Source organism: Stegodyphus dumicola, chromosome 11 (assembly GCF_044657685.1).
Source record: "Stegodyphus dumicola isolate Sdum_Otavi_A_Nest chromosome 11, ASM4465768v1".
In the NCBI taxonomy this organism is placed as follows: Eukaryota; Metazoa; Arthropoda; class Arachnida; order Araneae; family Eresidae; genus Stegodyphus; species Stegodyphus dumicola.
In genome coordinates, this window is record NC_140778.1 from 62,634,743 (window position 1) to 62,652,091 (window position 17,349).

General features: G+C 31.3%; 1 protein-coding gene and 1 long non-coding RNA gene across 2 annotated transcripts in view; both read left to right on the forward strand.

Annotated features, from left to right (window-relative positions):
• The window catches only part of LOC146994051 (uncharacterized), a 33,683-nt gene continuing 16,334 nt past the window's right edge, over positions 1–17,349 (forward strand). The window contains exons 1-2 of the long non-coding RNA XR_015043975.1: positions 1–127; positions 16,902–17,146. This is a non-coding gene — a long non-coding RNA (uncharacterized LOC146994051). The remainder of the gene's footprint in view (positions 128–16,901; positions 17,147–17,349) is intronic.
• On the forward strand, positions 250–8,437 carry LOC146994052 (uncharacterized). Its single transcript, XM_085826754.1, has one exon. The coding sequence runs from the start codon at positions 559–561 to the stop codon at positions 2,524–2,526; it is 1,968 nt and encodes a 655-aa protein (XP_085682880.1). The 5' UTR covers positions 250–558; the 3' UTR covers positions 2,527–8,437.

Genomic DNA, 17,349 nt, shown 5'->3' on the forward strand with positions numbered 1-17,349 from the left:
GGCAGGTTTTAGCCGCCCGTATTAGACTCAATTCTTGTTTCTCGAAGGTCACGGTCAGACTCGCTTTTCCGTTTGCTATCGAGTGAAAAGAGTACCCCGTCTGGTTTTTCCACATCGATCTTGACAGGTGTCCCATTATAATTTATTATCAAAACCAAAATTTTTAAAACTTATTATCAAATACAACGTTTGTAATCAAACATATATAATAATAATGTAAAAAATAATTATAAACAAAACGCAAAATCGCTACTTTTGATTATAATTTGTAATCAGAAGTTAGGAGGATGTTAATAATACATTATTTATTTTAATGTTTATTATTTTGTATTTTAATTTTCCTGGCTCATGAGCAAGCCTCACTTTGATTTTGCTAGTAAAGTTTAGTAATTAGTGCTTGGCAATAATAATAGATATTCCAGTTTCAAGACGTTAGGGCATAGTAATTGTTGTCTTACGTGGTAATAGGGTTTGTTTTCGTTGAAACTGATTTTATTATTTGAATAATTACCGCAGTTATAGTTTTTTTAATGATAGAAGTCACATCTAAACAGCCATATGATTATTCACACAGGAGAGAAACCTCGTATGTGTGAAGTATGTAAGAAGTCATTTAAACGAAAGGATGCTTTAAACAAGCATATGCTTAGTCACACAGGAGAGAAACCTCATGTGTGTGAAGTATGTATGAAGTCATTTAGTAAGAAGTCTACTTTAAACACCCATATGTTTATTCACACAGGAGAGAAACCTCATGTGTGTCAAGTATGTATGAAGTCATTTAGTCAGAAGTCTACTTTAAACACCCATATGCTTATTCACACAGGAGAGAAACCTTATGTGTGTGAAGTATGTAAGAAGTCCTTTAGTCAGAAGTCATATTTAAGCAGCCATATGCTTATTCACACAGGAGAGAAACCTTATGTGTGTGAAGTATGTAAGAAGTCCTTTAGTCAGAAGTCATATTTAAGCAGCCATATGCTTATTCACACAGGAGAGAAACCTCGTATGTGTGAAGTATGCAAGAAGTCATTTAAACGAAAGAATGGTTTAAACAAGCATATGCTTAGTCACACAGGAGAGAAACCTCATGTATGCGAAGTATGTAAAAAGTCCTTTAGTCAGAAGTCTCATCTAAGCAGCCATATACTTATTCACACAGGAAAGAAACCTCATGTGTGTGAGGTATGTAAGAAATCATTTAAACAAAAGAGTGACATAAACAGGCATATGCTTAGTCACATGGGAGAGAAACCTCATGTGTGTGAAGTATGTAAAAAGTCCTTTAGTCTGAAGAGTAATTTAAACACTCATGCACGTATTCACACAACCGAAAAACCTAATGTGTGTGAAGTATGTACGAAGTCATTTAAACAAAATGGTGATTTAAAGAAGCATATGCTTAGTCACACAGGAGAGAAACCTCATGTGTGTGAAATATGTATGAAGTCATTTAGTAGGAAGTCTACTTTAAACACCCATATGCTTATTCACACAGGAGAGAAACCTCATGTGTGTGAAGTATGTAAGAAGTCATTTAAACGAAAGGATGATTTAAACAAGCATATGCTTATTCACACAGGAGAGAAACCTCATGTATGCGAAGTATGTATGAAGTCATTTAGTCGGAAGTCTACTTTAAACACCCATATGCTTATTCACACAAGAGAGAAACCTCATGTGTGTGAAGTATGTATGAAGTCATTTAGTCAGAAGTCTACTTTAAACACCCATATGCTTATTCACACAGGAGAGACACCTCATGTGTGTCAAGTATGTATGAAGTCATTTAGTCAGAAGTCTACTTTAAACACCCATATGCTTATTCACACAGGAGAGAGACCTTATGTTTGTGAAGTATGTAAGAAGTCCTTTAGTCAGAAGTCATATTTAAGCAGCCATATGCTTATTCACACAGGAGAGAAACCTCGTATGTGTGAAGTATGCAAGAAGTCATTTAAACGAAAGGATCAATTAAACGAGCATATGCTTAGTCACACAGGAGAGAAACCTCATGTGTGTAATGTATGTGAGAAGTCATTTAAAGGAAAGAATGGTTTAAACAAGCATATGCTTAGTCACACAGGAGAGAAACCTCATGTATGCGAAGTATGTAAAAAGTCCTTTAGTCAGAAGTCTTATCTAAGCAGCCATATGCTTAGTCACACAGGAGAGAAACCTCATGTGTGTGAGGTATGTAAGAAATCATTTAAACAAAAGAGTCACATAAACAGGCATATGCTTAGTCACACGGGAGAGAAACCTCATGTGTGTGAAGTATGTAAAAAGTCCTTTAGTCAGAAGAGTAATTTAAACACTCATGCACATATTCATACAACCGAAAAACCTAATGTGTGTGAAGTATGCACGAAGTCATTTAAACAAAATGGTGATTTAAAGAAGCATATGCTTAGTCACATAGGAGAGAAACCTCATGTGTGTGAAGTAGGTATGAAGTCATTTAATCAGAAGAGTAGTTTAAACACTCATATACGTATTCACTCAGGAGAGAAGACTTGTGTATAAAGTATGGATAAATTCATTTTTAATAAAGGATTATTAAGATATGCATATCGACAGAAGAGGGAAATCTGTCGTGCGTAGAAGTATTCATTTGGACAGCAGAATAATTCGAAAAAATATGCGTTGATCTAATCACAAGAAAAGCCTTCTGTCTTTTGAGGAGATGTTAAATTAGTATGAACATTTTATTTATCAATGTAGTAAAGATTTGTGTACACAGCGAAGAAATCTTTTTTTTTTTTATGATGAAGTCAGTTTGAAACACAACAGTTGTCAGTATTAATTGATGGGAAAATTCTTGGTAATAAAAGCCATTTAGTGGCAGAGTTTTAGATTTAAAGGTACACTGGGTGCTGCTGATGCTGTGGACAGGTTTTTGAATTGTCATTTGATATAAATAAATCATAATCTAATTATTTTTTTAAAAAAGCAAAAAACTACGTTTATGCAAGTTTTATCTCAATTGCATTTTTAACTAATGCTGACTTGAAGCTATATTTGCTTATATATCCTACCTTAAAGACTCCTTAAAAACTACTTATTCCGACCTTGATTGAAAAAGGTGGGATTGTTGTTTTGTTCAGTATCTGCCATGATGTGTTTTGTGTTTCTTCCACCTTTTTGGAAATTTGAATTTTTGATCCTGGATATCACTTTTCACAGATTTTCGAATCACTCATATTCAGTGTTACATCTGTTACCTAGCAAAATGCACTCTGGTGATATTATGATTGTTACCAATTTGACATACTTCTGAGATGCAATTCTGGAGCAGGGCGAAATGCTTCATCCCATAAGTGTATTGTAACTTGTATCTTCTTTGTGCTAAAGACATTTCAGAGTTTATCAATCAAAGCTATTGAATTAATGATAGAGATGCCTTTCTTTTCTTGTAATGAAATAATATATTAGGTGATTTCTTTATTGTGTTAAAATACTAACGACAATGCAGTCAAACTAGACAGTTCCAATTTTTTTACATATTTTTTATCTAATTAAATCTATTATCAGGAAATATTCTCAGTATGACTATGCAGCTGCAAAATGAAATGTCTCGAGTCTATAACATTCTAAAAGGAGTATATGGTTATGACATTATACTGATAAAGAGAAATGAGGTCTTGTAAGATAAAATTCTTTCAAATCCTGGACATACCAAGTAGAGCAGTGCCATGTGTGTAAAGTACCTAAGAAGACATTTGAAAAAATGAATCAGTATTGTGGTATTTCGATGCAAGTAAGAAACTCAAATATAGTACATATATATTCAAAAACTGGGTAGAAGTTAACAATTGGGTGCCCCTTGTTTTTTTTTTTTTTTTTTTTTTTTTTCTTTTGCAATTCCTTTTAAATGCTAAGATTGGTGCTGGGAAGGCACAATTTTAAGATAGTTGCTACACAAAACCAAAATAAGAAGTCAAAAAATTTCACAAACCTGGTGTCCATGTACATATTGCTCTATTTTCACTTAAAAGAATATTGGAGAATTGCACAATCTAGGCATTATTCACTGCCTTAGCTTTGTCCATGTATACATTGATCTATTTTCATTTACAAAAATCAGGAAGCTAAAACAAAGTTAAAACTATCATGGTAAACAGAAATGGTGTTTCATGGCCAAAACTGAACAAAATTTGTTGCTAATCAGAAGGCACCGAATTCTACACTAGAGTCAGAAACTTCTATGTTCTTTATGCAGTGTTGAAAAAAACTTGGGCTAATCTTTGGATTATGGTAACTTGGCAATTTTTCGGCGAAAATTTGGCGACCAACACTGCTACAGCAAACTGCTAGTTTTTGTTTTTTGGACGCCATTTTGTTTTCACCAAGTAAAGGCATGTTTTTTTTTTTTTTACTCAGCATTTTCTCCAACAATCTGCTAGCCGAATTACGCTTATACTAGAACTTTTATGGAACAAAAATGCTTAATCATGACGAAGATTAGGTGCGAAATTGGGAGAAAGTGCAGAATCGCAAACTGCTTGCCGCGTTTTTAAGAATTGCACATACGCAATATCATCCATGTACACGACCTATTTCCACTTAAAAAACATCCCAGAAATGCACAAAATGGCACTCTTGACTTTATCCATGTACGCTGCTTAAGTCTTAGCTAGTAACCTTTATCGCCTTACTAAAATGTCGCCAAACTACCTGTTACCATATTCCAAAGATTAGCCAAAAATACTTAAATTATGAAGATACTAAATTAAAATTTTTTTCAATATAAGTATATCAAATTTTATATTTTAAATGTTTTTCCCCCTTGATATTAATTAATATATGTGTTTAATGGAAGTATGAGAGGAATTTTGTAAATGCTTCAGTTTCCTTTTTTTTTTTTTTTTTAATATTTAGCACTTCAAGCATAGATATTTTAATATTTAGTCAGTAACTTCTTAAATTTATGCATGTAAGTTTTTGTTGCACAGACATAAGACATTTTTCATGATATGCTCATGAATTGAATGTAAAAAAATACCTACACAGCATGCATCTACTAATTCAGCATTCTGTGCAACTTTGTATGCATAAAGTAAGATGCAACTCTTTAGATATAAATATTAGGTATTCATTGAGTATCGTGATCAGATTCAGAAATGTATGCATACATAAATTTCTGAATCCTGTCCCAGTAACAGAAAAGGGGAACCAAATATTAACTAAAATAGCATTAGTCTCATTTACGTCGTTAATGCTGAAACATTTCCCTTGCTTTTACTACCGCAGACATCTCATTTGTGATATTGCTTTTTTTCTTGTCAAGTTCACCAATGGCTAATAAGCAGGGTTCTAAGCATAATATTAAGCGTACTGTCAGCAGAAAGTACATGATATTGAGCATTAATGTGTCTTTTTAAACATGTTATTTGGCAAAAGCAGTGTGGCATAAAGCATATGGAATTTATATTTATGCCAGAAAAGAAAAAAGAACATGATATTAAGCATAGCAATAGCGGAAAATAATGATGTTAAATATGTATAAGTTTCATTTAGCTCATTAAACATGCAACTTAGTGCATATGCAGGTAAAATCCTAGTATACGGTGCAGCCTTGGGGCGCGATTTTGAAAATTATCGCTAACACCAAAAATGACCCAAACAACGTCTAACTATACACTATATACATACCCAAACAACGTCTATGTATATACTATATATACACTATATACTAAGTATAACTATATATATTCTTTGAATGACCCGTTTACTACTCATCGTGTATGTCCTGTTTTTATTGCTCATCATAAAGTTGCCAAAAGTAGCCAAATCCCGTGTGCACCGGATACTAGGATTAATCCCATATGCACTAAAGCTAGGGGGGGAAGAATATTAAGTGTATGTAAATGAAATTTGCCTTTTTAAACATAATATTTAATACAGTTCAGAGTCCGAAATCCGGACCTCAAAATTACCAACAACGTTTACTCGTAGGCTTTACGCATGTGCATTTGATTTCCCCCTCCACACATAATAAAACATCTGGAGAGTCACAATTCTTATTTTCACTTTGACACTAAATAAAATACCTTGATATTAAAGAAGCAATCATTTAAGCATAAATTTGTATGATACGCAGCAACGGAGCCAAATTACGGCTACTGCAATAATTTGGCTCCTTTGCTGTATATCCCCTTGGTATACATCTCGAAACTAAACATTCCACATAGATACATCGTTGATCTGATGCCAACCAAACATGACAACTTGAATAATGACTCATGTAGCGATGCATAAGAATTTTTTTGTGTTATTAATTGAATAATAAATGAGCAGTTTCCCTTAGAAAGTCCTCTACAAAGGCACTTCCCCCATTAGGCAGATAGCCCTCGAGGTTTTGCCATAATCACACACACACAATTGAATAATAAATGAGTGTGATAACCTTTTATGTTGACATTATGTGTGGCGATTATTACATATTAAATTAAATGAGCTAAAAAATGTTGACGGTGAAAAATTTACCAAAAATTCTTTCTATATGCTAAAGATAGATTTTGTTGATAATACTCATAGACACAAAGATTACATTTAGGACTATTTAAATTAAGAATAATGGATTTGTTGTTCACGTAAATCCAAAACCAGCGGCATCGAGTTGCAAAATTTAGGACCCACAGAGACTGCATCACGCGGTAAGATAGCTAGCGCGAACCCTCAATAAGGTATATGTATATATTGGAGTATGACCTGTTTATGTAGCAGTTTATTTTTTCAGAACTTTGATAAGTCTTAAGCATATGCAAAAAATAGACATAAGTATAATAAATAACTAATACAATTCAGGCTTAATTGTCTCAGTGTGCGATAGAAAAATTTAACGGAATAACTTGCCGTTAGTTGCCAAGCTCATGATGCATATCAAATTATGCATAGTGAAGGATAGATAAATTTGATGATGATAGCCTCTAATTTTAAAAGTTTTCGGATATTCCAAACAAGGTGAAATTTTCCAATTAGCGTATTTTCTAAATAAATGTGGAAAAGCGGTAATAAATGAAGATGATAAGAAAGAAGTTTTTCTTTGTAATGACAATGCTTCTCAATCATGAATCAATTAATGAATGGCAAAATCTGTAGTATGGTTCTAAATCCAGAAAATACCGCTACCGGAAGTGAAGAAAGCAGCAGAGAAGTTACTGAAAACGAGAAAATTTCAATTGACAAGTTAGTCGGAATTTTTGAAATAGCAGCTACAGGACTTCAACAGTGTAACTGAACAGGAGATATGTCTGTCTGTCTATGGAATTAAAGAGAATGTATTAGCACAAAAAAGAAGCAACTTACATTAAAAGAAATGTCTAATAAGGTAAACAAATAAATATTAAGCTTTTTTGTAAATTTTGATACCCTTTACATCATAAGTACTTCATTATTTCATAAATCACGATTTTATATTTTTAATTGTATAATTTCTGCGTGCCATCTCACCAGATTTAAATTGATGATCTAATATCTGGAATTGCTGAAGTCCCAATGAGTCCAGATTTTGGACATTGTACTGAACATGTAAATTTATGTTAAGAAGAAAAGCAAAACAATATGTAATTAAAAATTAACATAAAAATAAATGCTAATTATGGAAATTGTTTTGAATTAATTCTGTATTTGTAAAACAGTTACAAATACTTGTATACATACAACAATACTTCATTTGCCTTTTATTAAATTTCTCTGGCCATTTTTTCGAAAACAAAACCGTTAAGAATAGTACATTGTCGGAAAACAATCGTATTTAAAATTTCCTACAGTGAGTCTTGCACATAATTTCATGTACAAGTATTCAAATGAGTGATCTGTTAGATTTTTAGATTGTGGACCACTTTATCGCAGCTTCACTATGGAAAAAGATAATGTTGAAATCATGCAAAATAATAATAAATTAGTGAAGAATAAATTATGTGTAGGAAGTCAATGAGAATTGTGATATAATGTGCAAATTGTGCATAGCAGTCAAGGAAAACAATGACAATACAAGAAAAATGGGGTAACAGTTTACAATTTTGTACACCTTGTTATTTTGGTGCTTTCTTTATGATGCCAATATCAGCACCAGAAAAGCACAATTTCAAGATGCCTGCTACATGAAACCAAAATAAGAAGTCAAAGAATTGCACAAACTGTATGTCTATGTACATATCAATCTATTTTCACTTTAAAAAAATCAGAGAATCGCACAAGCTAGGCATTGTGCACTTCCTTAACTTTGTCCATGTGCGCATCAATCTATTTTCACTTAAATAAAGTCAGTAAGCTAAAAGTTAAAACTATCATGGTGACCAGAATAGGGGTTTTATCACCAAAATCAATCAAAATTTCTTGCCAATTGAAAGGGCAGCCAATTCTACACTAGAGTCAAGAAATGGATTTTTTTTTTTTTTTTTACTAAGTAAGGCACATAGACAAGATTTATTTGAATTATTTCATATGGCATTTTTCAAAAGTATTGTGAAAATTGTCTTCACTATTTGCTGTAAATGCAGTACAAAGTGTGATGTTGCGATTCCGCATTTGGAATTTTTCCGAATATTAGAACATCTTCCTAAATCTAGTAAGAGGGCAGTTGGGAATGATAAAATTAAAAGTGTGAAATAATGACTTATCAAATAATAAAGCATTTATTATCTAAATGGTATAAAAATTTACAAAAACAAAGCTTCATATTTATTTGTTCACTTTATTAAGCATATTTTTCACTGTAAGTTGTTTTGTTTTTGTGTTGATGGAAAAAACATATTTCGGGGCCCAACTTGATGAAAGTTGTGTTTTTTTTTTTTTTTTTTTGGTGCTATTCCTGTTTCTGTGCAGTGCCCTTTCAAGTAAAATGTCATCCAAAACATAGTTAAAACAAAAAAGTATAATCTAAATAAACTGCATTTTAAATCAAAATAAAACACGAATATACAGATTATGTAATCTGTGCAGTACGGAAAAGAAATGTCGACTTGCCTTATTTCGAAATTGTGTCTTTGGAGTGTTTTGTACAAAATTCCTTAACAGCATCCAAAAACATTTTAAAATTATTTGAACTGGAATCTGTATACTACCATCAGCACATAATTTAACAAAAGTAAGAATAAAAATATCCTTTGTAATGCCGGACTGTCAGTGGCATTTCTTTTTAAAATCCCTTTTTATTACTCAGGTGATCTTCAGTAAAACTCTCTCGTGGCACCTACACATAACCCCTTAATTTCTCGAAACGGTATACTTTCAATAGATAACAAGTTGCTTATTTATAAAATTGTATTGCGTCTCATACTATGCATATTTGTGTAAATCATATAGGAAAAAGTTACAGCAGGCACAAAATTGTGCCCTAAGAGAGATCTCCAACTTGCCCTGGTACGTTCGAAATCAAAAACTTCATGATGAATTAGGCAATTGAACAAGTGAAATATTTTTATGCTAACCTCTCAAAGTATGAGCAACCCCATTATAAGGGTTTACGATTATGATTGGAATGATCCAAATAATTGTAATGGCCATACTTAGTACACATATTATTTGTTGACATGCTTTACCTTGTACTGTGCATTTGTGACTTATGTTATAATTTAAGTGCACCAGTTGACTCACAGTACCTGTGTTGAATGTACATATTATATACATCTCTAGATTCAGGTTAAAGCCAGCTCGTTTCCCCTTTCTCAGCTTTTGCAGATGGCATTATGGTCTCGAAACTCGGCGAACATTTTATTTCTTCTAGAATTAACAGTTATCTCACTCTCCTTTTGCTAAAAATTAATAATATAATAATTTGAAATAAATATATATATTTTATGTTATTTACTCATGACAACATTCGAGACAACCTACATGTTCGACAAGGCGTAGGGTTCTTGACCCAGGCACCCTGGTGCTACACCATTTCCATGTGAGTGAGAAATGATATGGTTCATTAGAGAAACATCTGCATATACGTACAGCAGAAAAAACTGATGTGTAAGGCATGTAAGAGTTCATTTGGATGAAAGGACATTTTAAATATGCATATACTTAATCACACAGGGAAAAAAATCTCACGTGTGTGAGGTTTATAACAAGTCATTTGTTCCCACTAGTTATTTAAACAATCATATACTTATTCATAAATGCGAGAAACCTCATATATGTGAGATATGTAATCAGACATTTACTGAAAAAGGAACTTTTAAAAACCCATCTGCTTAGTTACACAGAAGAAAAACCTCATGTGTGTGAGATATGTAATAAGTCATTTAAAAACCCATATGCTTATTCACACAGGAGAGAAAACTTATGTGTCTGATGTATGTAACAAATCGTTTGCTGGAACTGATCATTTAAAATCCCATATGCTTATTCACACAGGAGAGAAATATGTGAGTTTATGCATGTGAGGAATGTAACAGGTCGTTTACTTTAAAAGGTGATTTAAAAAGACATATACTTATTGGCACAAGAAAGAAATGTTTTGTGTGTTAGTTATGTAACAAGTCACTTACTCAAAAAGGAAATTTAAAGAGACATATCCTTAATCACATAGGAGAGAGACCTCATGTGTGTGAGGTATGTAACAAGTCATTTACTCTAAAAGAGAATTTAAACAGATATATGCTAATTCACACAGGAGAGAGACCTCAAGAGTGTGAGATATGAAATAAGTTATTTGCTGACAAATGTACTTTAAACAAACATGTACTTATCCACACCTGAGAGAAACCTTATGTGTATGATATGTGTAATTAGTCATTTACTCACAAACATAGTTTAAACAAAAATGTACTTATCCACACAGGAGAGAAACCTCATGTGTGTAATATATGTGAGGAGTTCTTTACTCACAAACATCTTTTAAACAACCATATACTTATTCACAAGGAGAGAAACTCTATGAGTTACATGTGTAAGAAATCGCTTAGATGTTATAAAAATTGAAAGTTGGATGCCTACAAATAATAGAAGGCTAGTGTCTTTTGTTTAAAAGCTAGATTAACAAGAAAGTTTACTCATCTGTGCAGTAATGACTTGACCATGCTATAAAGAAATGTCTTTCTATGAGGTGTATTTAACTTGTCTTTTCATATCAATTCTGAATAAATCATTTGTTTGTTTCCACAAGATTAAAACTTCATGTTTGCGAGATAAGTCACAAGACATTTTATCATCATGTTAGTGCGAAATACAACAGACTTATTTTTCATGAAATCTGTTCCTGAAAATCATACCATTAGTATATCCCACTACATGTGTTTTCTGTGTGATATGTATTAGTATTTCATATCACATATGCAGGCTGATTAAAGTATTGCTGATTTAAAGCAATTCTTATTCTTGGTATTTAATTAGAAATGAAAGATTTAAAACAGCGTGTTCGAATAGTGAAAAGGTAATGACTGCTTATAATGTTTTGAATCAAGAAATTGTATTCACGTCACATTCCTCCCATTCAGATAATGTCATGAAATGTTGCATATTTTCATTTGACTGGAAATTTCATTCACATTTTGCACTGTAATCCACTTTTCCCTGCATTTTAATAAAAAGTATGGAATGTGAAATATCTTGTTTTGTGATAACTTTGGTACTGCAGGATTTAAGTAGTTCTATCTTCCTTGTTAACTTCTGGAACTGCTTTTTTAATGTTGAGAATGCTTAGAATTTAGATTTCAGTAAGCTTATGTGTTCAGTGTCATATATTTAAAATGTTAATTTTGGACTATGAGTTTGATGGTCCAATGCAGCTTGTAGTGTCTTTGAACAAAGTCAGAATTTCTTGGTTTTCTTTTTCTGTGGTAGTGCATAATCATTCTTCCAGCAACCATGGGTATAATAATTCTTCAGTTTAGCAATTCTGCCATTTAGTGTGTTTCGTTTTTGTTGTATTTCAAAGTCGAACAGTTTTTGTAAACAAATAGTGGTCTTTTTTGCCTAAAACTAAACTATGGCCTTGCAGCATTTGCAAGCAATGGAAAATATTGGTCTAAAATTTCTGCAAGAACACGAAAATTTTCGAAATAGAACAACGAGGAAATTCTTTTCCTCCATACTCGAGTGTTGCACGAACCCAGTTTTTTAGCAGTTCTACCATTTTTTTATGCAAAAACAGATAGCTTTGTACTTGAGGAGGAGAAAATTGCAAAAGAATAACGGAAAGATTTGAAGAAGCATGTATTTTATTTTTTTTTTATTCATTGCTTATTTAATAATTCAAATTTGTATTTTCAAGTATGTTTTGTTTTGCTATATTGATAATGTTGTACCAATTTATAATAAATATTGACAGTTTGGGTATCTTTCTGGAATAAAGGTGTGAAAACCACGAACTTGCACCCAATAAGTAACTTTTCATGTGTAAAAAATCAAAAAATTGTGCAAAGATTATTTCTTTATTATATTACTACCTTTTTTTTTTTTTTTTTGCTCATGGGTCCATGCAAATATTTCAGATACGTTTGTACTAATATGTGTCTGTTTATTGTCTATTATTAAGTATTCAGTTTTGACATCTGATTCCTGTGGAATTTGCTGACTTTCATTTTACCACCTTCAAATTCTTCTTGATCTGAAATTCTGAAGAATGGGTTAATATTTCATTACCCTGTGCGTGCTGTAGCTCTTAAGTTCATTTTATTAAACTCGGCTGTTCTTGTGCTAACAAAAAATTTAATTATAGTTCTGAAATTAGATATGAAAATGTTTCTCAGCTTCGATAACAGCTGAGTTAATGATTGAATCAATTTGTGCATATATGAATGCTATAGAAAAATCCCATGTGCATATATAACCAAAAAGCATTTAGAAATATCTTTGTAATGTAAGAAACAGTTATTTACTAAATACGTTTTTAAGGAACATTTTTTTTAAGTTATATTATTTTTGAAAAATTTTCTAACAAGACATAATTTTTAATTTTCAAAGGCACATACTAGTGTTTGATATGCATTAACACTTATGTACCAAAGTAATCTCTCATATTTATTGTGTAATTCCTGCTTTGTTTAGAAGTGTTTGTACAAATCAACCTTATGATAAATGGGAGCTTAAATTTGTTATGAAATTCACTGAGGCAAAATATTTCAGGTATAATGGAACTTAAGACTATGAAAGCATTTGCCAAATTTCATGCTTTATTGTCTCTTTTGTTATTTCAACTCAAGACACATTCTGTATTAGAATTATATTCAGTTGATGTTCGCAAACAGGTCTCGTAACAGAAATAAGAATTGTGATCAGGCAAAGTTGTATAGTTTTAAAAGAATGTAACTTTGCCAAGTCCTTTTAATTTTATTTCATGGGATTGATTGCAGTAACATCTGTTTGAGTTGGCTTGTTTTATATAATGAATCTTGTTTTTTCTTGTAATTATAACTATAATTTTTTTATCATTATTAAGGCTTAAAAGTTGAAGAAATAAATGTATTGAATCTAAGGAGATATTTAAATGCAAGAATTCTAATATTTGTATTATGAAAGTTTGTAATTGCATGCTTTAAATACCTTTTAAATATCTGAAAAGATTGTTTTGTTTTAAATCAAATATTAACTAATATGTCTATACCATATCTATAAAAAGTAGGTTATGGAATGAGTTTTGTCAGTGCCACCTGATACAAGTTCTTTAAAATCAACTTTTCACAAAATAGCTGTAAATCGACTTATTAATTTATTTTTAATGCATCAAGCATAAGTGTAAAAGTAAAGAATTTTGTGAAAAATTCTCTCAAGGGCACAGTCAGGAAATGAGTTTGGTAGATAGCCAGTGTTGCACTCTACTCAACCTCTGATGTCTTTCTAAGGCAAAACAGATCACTGTATGCTTGGGGAGAAGAGTAGCGGAAAAATATTTTTAAAAAAATGAATGTAAATGTCTTATTCTTTTAATGTACTATCACATAATCCTTATTTAATAATTAAAATTTGTATTTTCATTTTCTGAAGTATATTCTATTTTGATGTTTTGTTCAGGAACTTAATGAAAAATTCTGTTAGTTTGGCAATCTTTCTAAAACACGAAAGTATACAAAAACCACCACCATCCATGCTTTATTGTCTCTTTTGTTATTTCAACTCAAGACACATTCTGTATTAGAATTATATTCAGTTGATGTTCGCAAACAGGTCTCGTAACAGAAATAAGAATTGTGATCAGGCAAAGTTGTATAGTTTTAAAAGAATGTAACTTTGCCAAGTCCTTTTAATTTTATTTCATGGGATTGATTGCAGTAACATCTGTTTGAGTTGGCTTGTTTTATATAATGAATCTTGTTTTTTCTTGTAATTATAACTATAATTTTTTTATCATTATTAAGGCTTAAAAGTTGAAGAAATAAATGTATTGAATCTAAGGAGATATTTAAATGCAAGAATTCTAATATTTGTATTATGAAAGTTTGTAATTGCATGCTTTAAATACCTTTTAAATATCTGAAAAGATTGTTTTGTTTTAAATCAAATATTAACTAATATGTCTATACCATATCTATAAAAAGTAGGTTATGGAATGAGTTTTGTCAGTGCCACCTGATACAAGTTCTTTAAAATCAACTTTTCACAAAATAGCTGTAAATCGACTTATTAATTTATTTTTAATGCATCAAGCATAAGTGTAAAAGTAAAGAATTTTGTGAAAAATTCTCTCAAGGGCACAGTCAGGAAATGAGTTTGGTAGATAGCCAGTGTTGCACTCTACTCAACCTCTGATGTCTTTCTAAGGCAAAACAGATCACTGTATGCTTGGGGAGAAGAGTAGCGGAAAAATATTTTTAAAAAAATGAATGTAAATGTCTTATTCTTTTAATGTACTATCACATAATCCTTATTTAATAATTAAAATTTGTATTTTCATTTTCTGAAGTATATTCTATTTTGATGTTTTGTTCAGGAACTTAATGAAAAATTCTGTTAGTTTGGCAATCTTTCTAAAACACGAAAGTATACAAAAACCACCACCATCCAACCAATAAGTGACTTTTACGTTTTAATCTAATAAAAAATGCCAAATTGCACCAAGATGGTTTTGTTAATATGGAAGTACCAAAATTTGTTTTAATATTTTGTCTTTTGAATTTCATAAGTAATCAGGGGTAATGATTAGACATAATTCACTGTAAAAAAATATGGGTTGATCTTTACAATATGGTAACTGGTAGTTTGGCGACATTTTGGAGGCGATAAAGGTTACCTGGCACATTGGTAATAATGTGAGCAGTACTCAGTTCCGATTACGCATTATTTTGTGTGAGGGAAATGAGAGATCGTAGGATATGTCATGTGATATTAATGGACGAATTACGGTTCTTTAATCGGAAAAAAATCTGGAAATTTTGTATTTGGCTTTATTCTGTGTTGTGTGAAACAGTGTTCGTGAATTTTTGGATCCCATGGCCGTAACTAAAGTGAATTCGAAATGGGTATTTATGTATGTATTAATTTAATGTATGTGCTCATTTATATTTTAAGTAGTGTTTTTGAATTAAATTATATTTTAATTAAATGATAGTTATTTTGTGAATTTTATGTTTGTAGGAATTTGGTATACGTTTTAGTTGAAGTAAACGTGCATGGAAATAATTTAAATATCTGACAATAAGTATTTGTAATGGTTGCGGTATGAATTCGTTGGTGACGTGTATAATGTAATAGATGATTTAGAGGTAAAAGTTTTTGGATATTTTATTTATTTTATATGTGGAAATGTTCATTACTTTTTCGCGATCAGGTAATTTCATATATGTTCTTTTTACCGGGTTTAAAGATTGAGAAAATTGTCATGTATTTTCGTGAAATTTTTCTAATTTATGAGAAAAAAGCAGTGTACATGGATATAGTGAAGAGTGTGCGCAATGCCATTTTTGTGCAATTCTGGGATGTTTTTTTAAGTAAAAATAAGTCGGCGTGTACATGGTTTATGTGTACGTGTTATTTTGAAAAACGCGTAAGGAGTATGGTATTGTGCACTTTTTCCCAATTTTGCAGTGAATGTTTGTCATGATTAAGCAGTTTTGTTAGATAAAATTTCTAGCATAAGTGTAATTCGGCTAGTAGATTGTTGGCAGAAGTGTTCAGTATATAAAAAGAAAAGAAACATGTCTTTACGGCGGCGGGGAAAAAAAATAGAGGGTTGCTGTAGGAGAGTTGGTCGCCAAATTTTCGCCAAAAAAACGCCAAGTTACCATAATGTAAAGATCAACAAAAATATGTTTTCCTACACAATAAGCTTTTATGGTGAAATTTACCTGCCTGTAATAATCAAAATAATGCATATAAGTGTTTCTACAAACACATACAATGGAGATTTATTCATAAATAAATTTGTATCAGAACACACATGCGATCATACTATCTCATACCGACAAACACAGTATTTATTTATATGTATGAGTATTTACAAAAGTATTTTAAGTATTTAGAGTTTCATGCAGAATACAACTAACCATACAAACAGAAAAAGTTCATTATTAATTACATATTTTGTTGTTTGTATTAGTACTTAACTGATACAGAGTGTAATACTAAAGAGCTGCTTATACTGGGTAATATCTATCAGACAAATTACCTTAGTGTAAATACATAAAATCGACGTATGTACAAAATACTTGTATTAGAATGTGTTTAATATTTAAAAGGACAAGCTAAGCACAAAATTATAAATAATTTGAGTATTAATTATAAAATTTAATGGTCCTACTAGTTATAGGCACTAATTGATTGTAAACAAATAACTATCAGATAAATGTATTTACATACAGAATTATAAATGCATATATCAGAGATATATACACATATTTAAATTAGCATTTCAATAAGTACTTTTGTCTGCGAGATGAAATACATGTTGCATCATTTTTATTCTTTCCTGTGTTTAGAAACAGATATCCGAAGTCAAAATTTTCCTCTTTTTTCGCTTTCTTCAGGAAGTGTAACGACGTCGGACGGTTAGCTCAAACATGGTAAAATCAAGGAGCTTAGAATAGAAGGAGGGAAGGTTCAACTCAAACGGTGAAGCTTGGCGGCCATCTTCCTGTTATCACCGTGACTTGTGCAAGGAAGTCTGTCATTGCAACATTTTTTTCTTTTCTTTTTGAAGCATGTCAGCTTGTATTGCATATGGATGCATAAATAGATTCTCGAAAAAAATTCCGGGCATTATTTTTCACACGTAAGTATTAATTTTCTTTTTTTTTTTTTTTTTTTTTATGTAATATGACAACTATGTCAAAAAATATCACAATGTCATGTGGTTTTCTTTCCAGATGTGAAAAAAAGGACTTAAAATAGGTTATTTAATATAACTATAATCAAAATATTTTAAATACATTTTAATGTTTCTGTTTATAGCTGGTATCTTCGTTCCTTAAGATA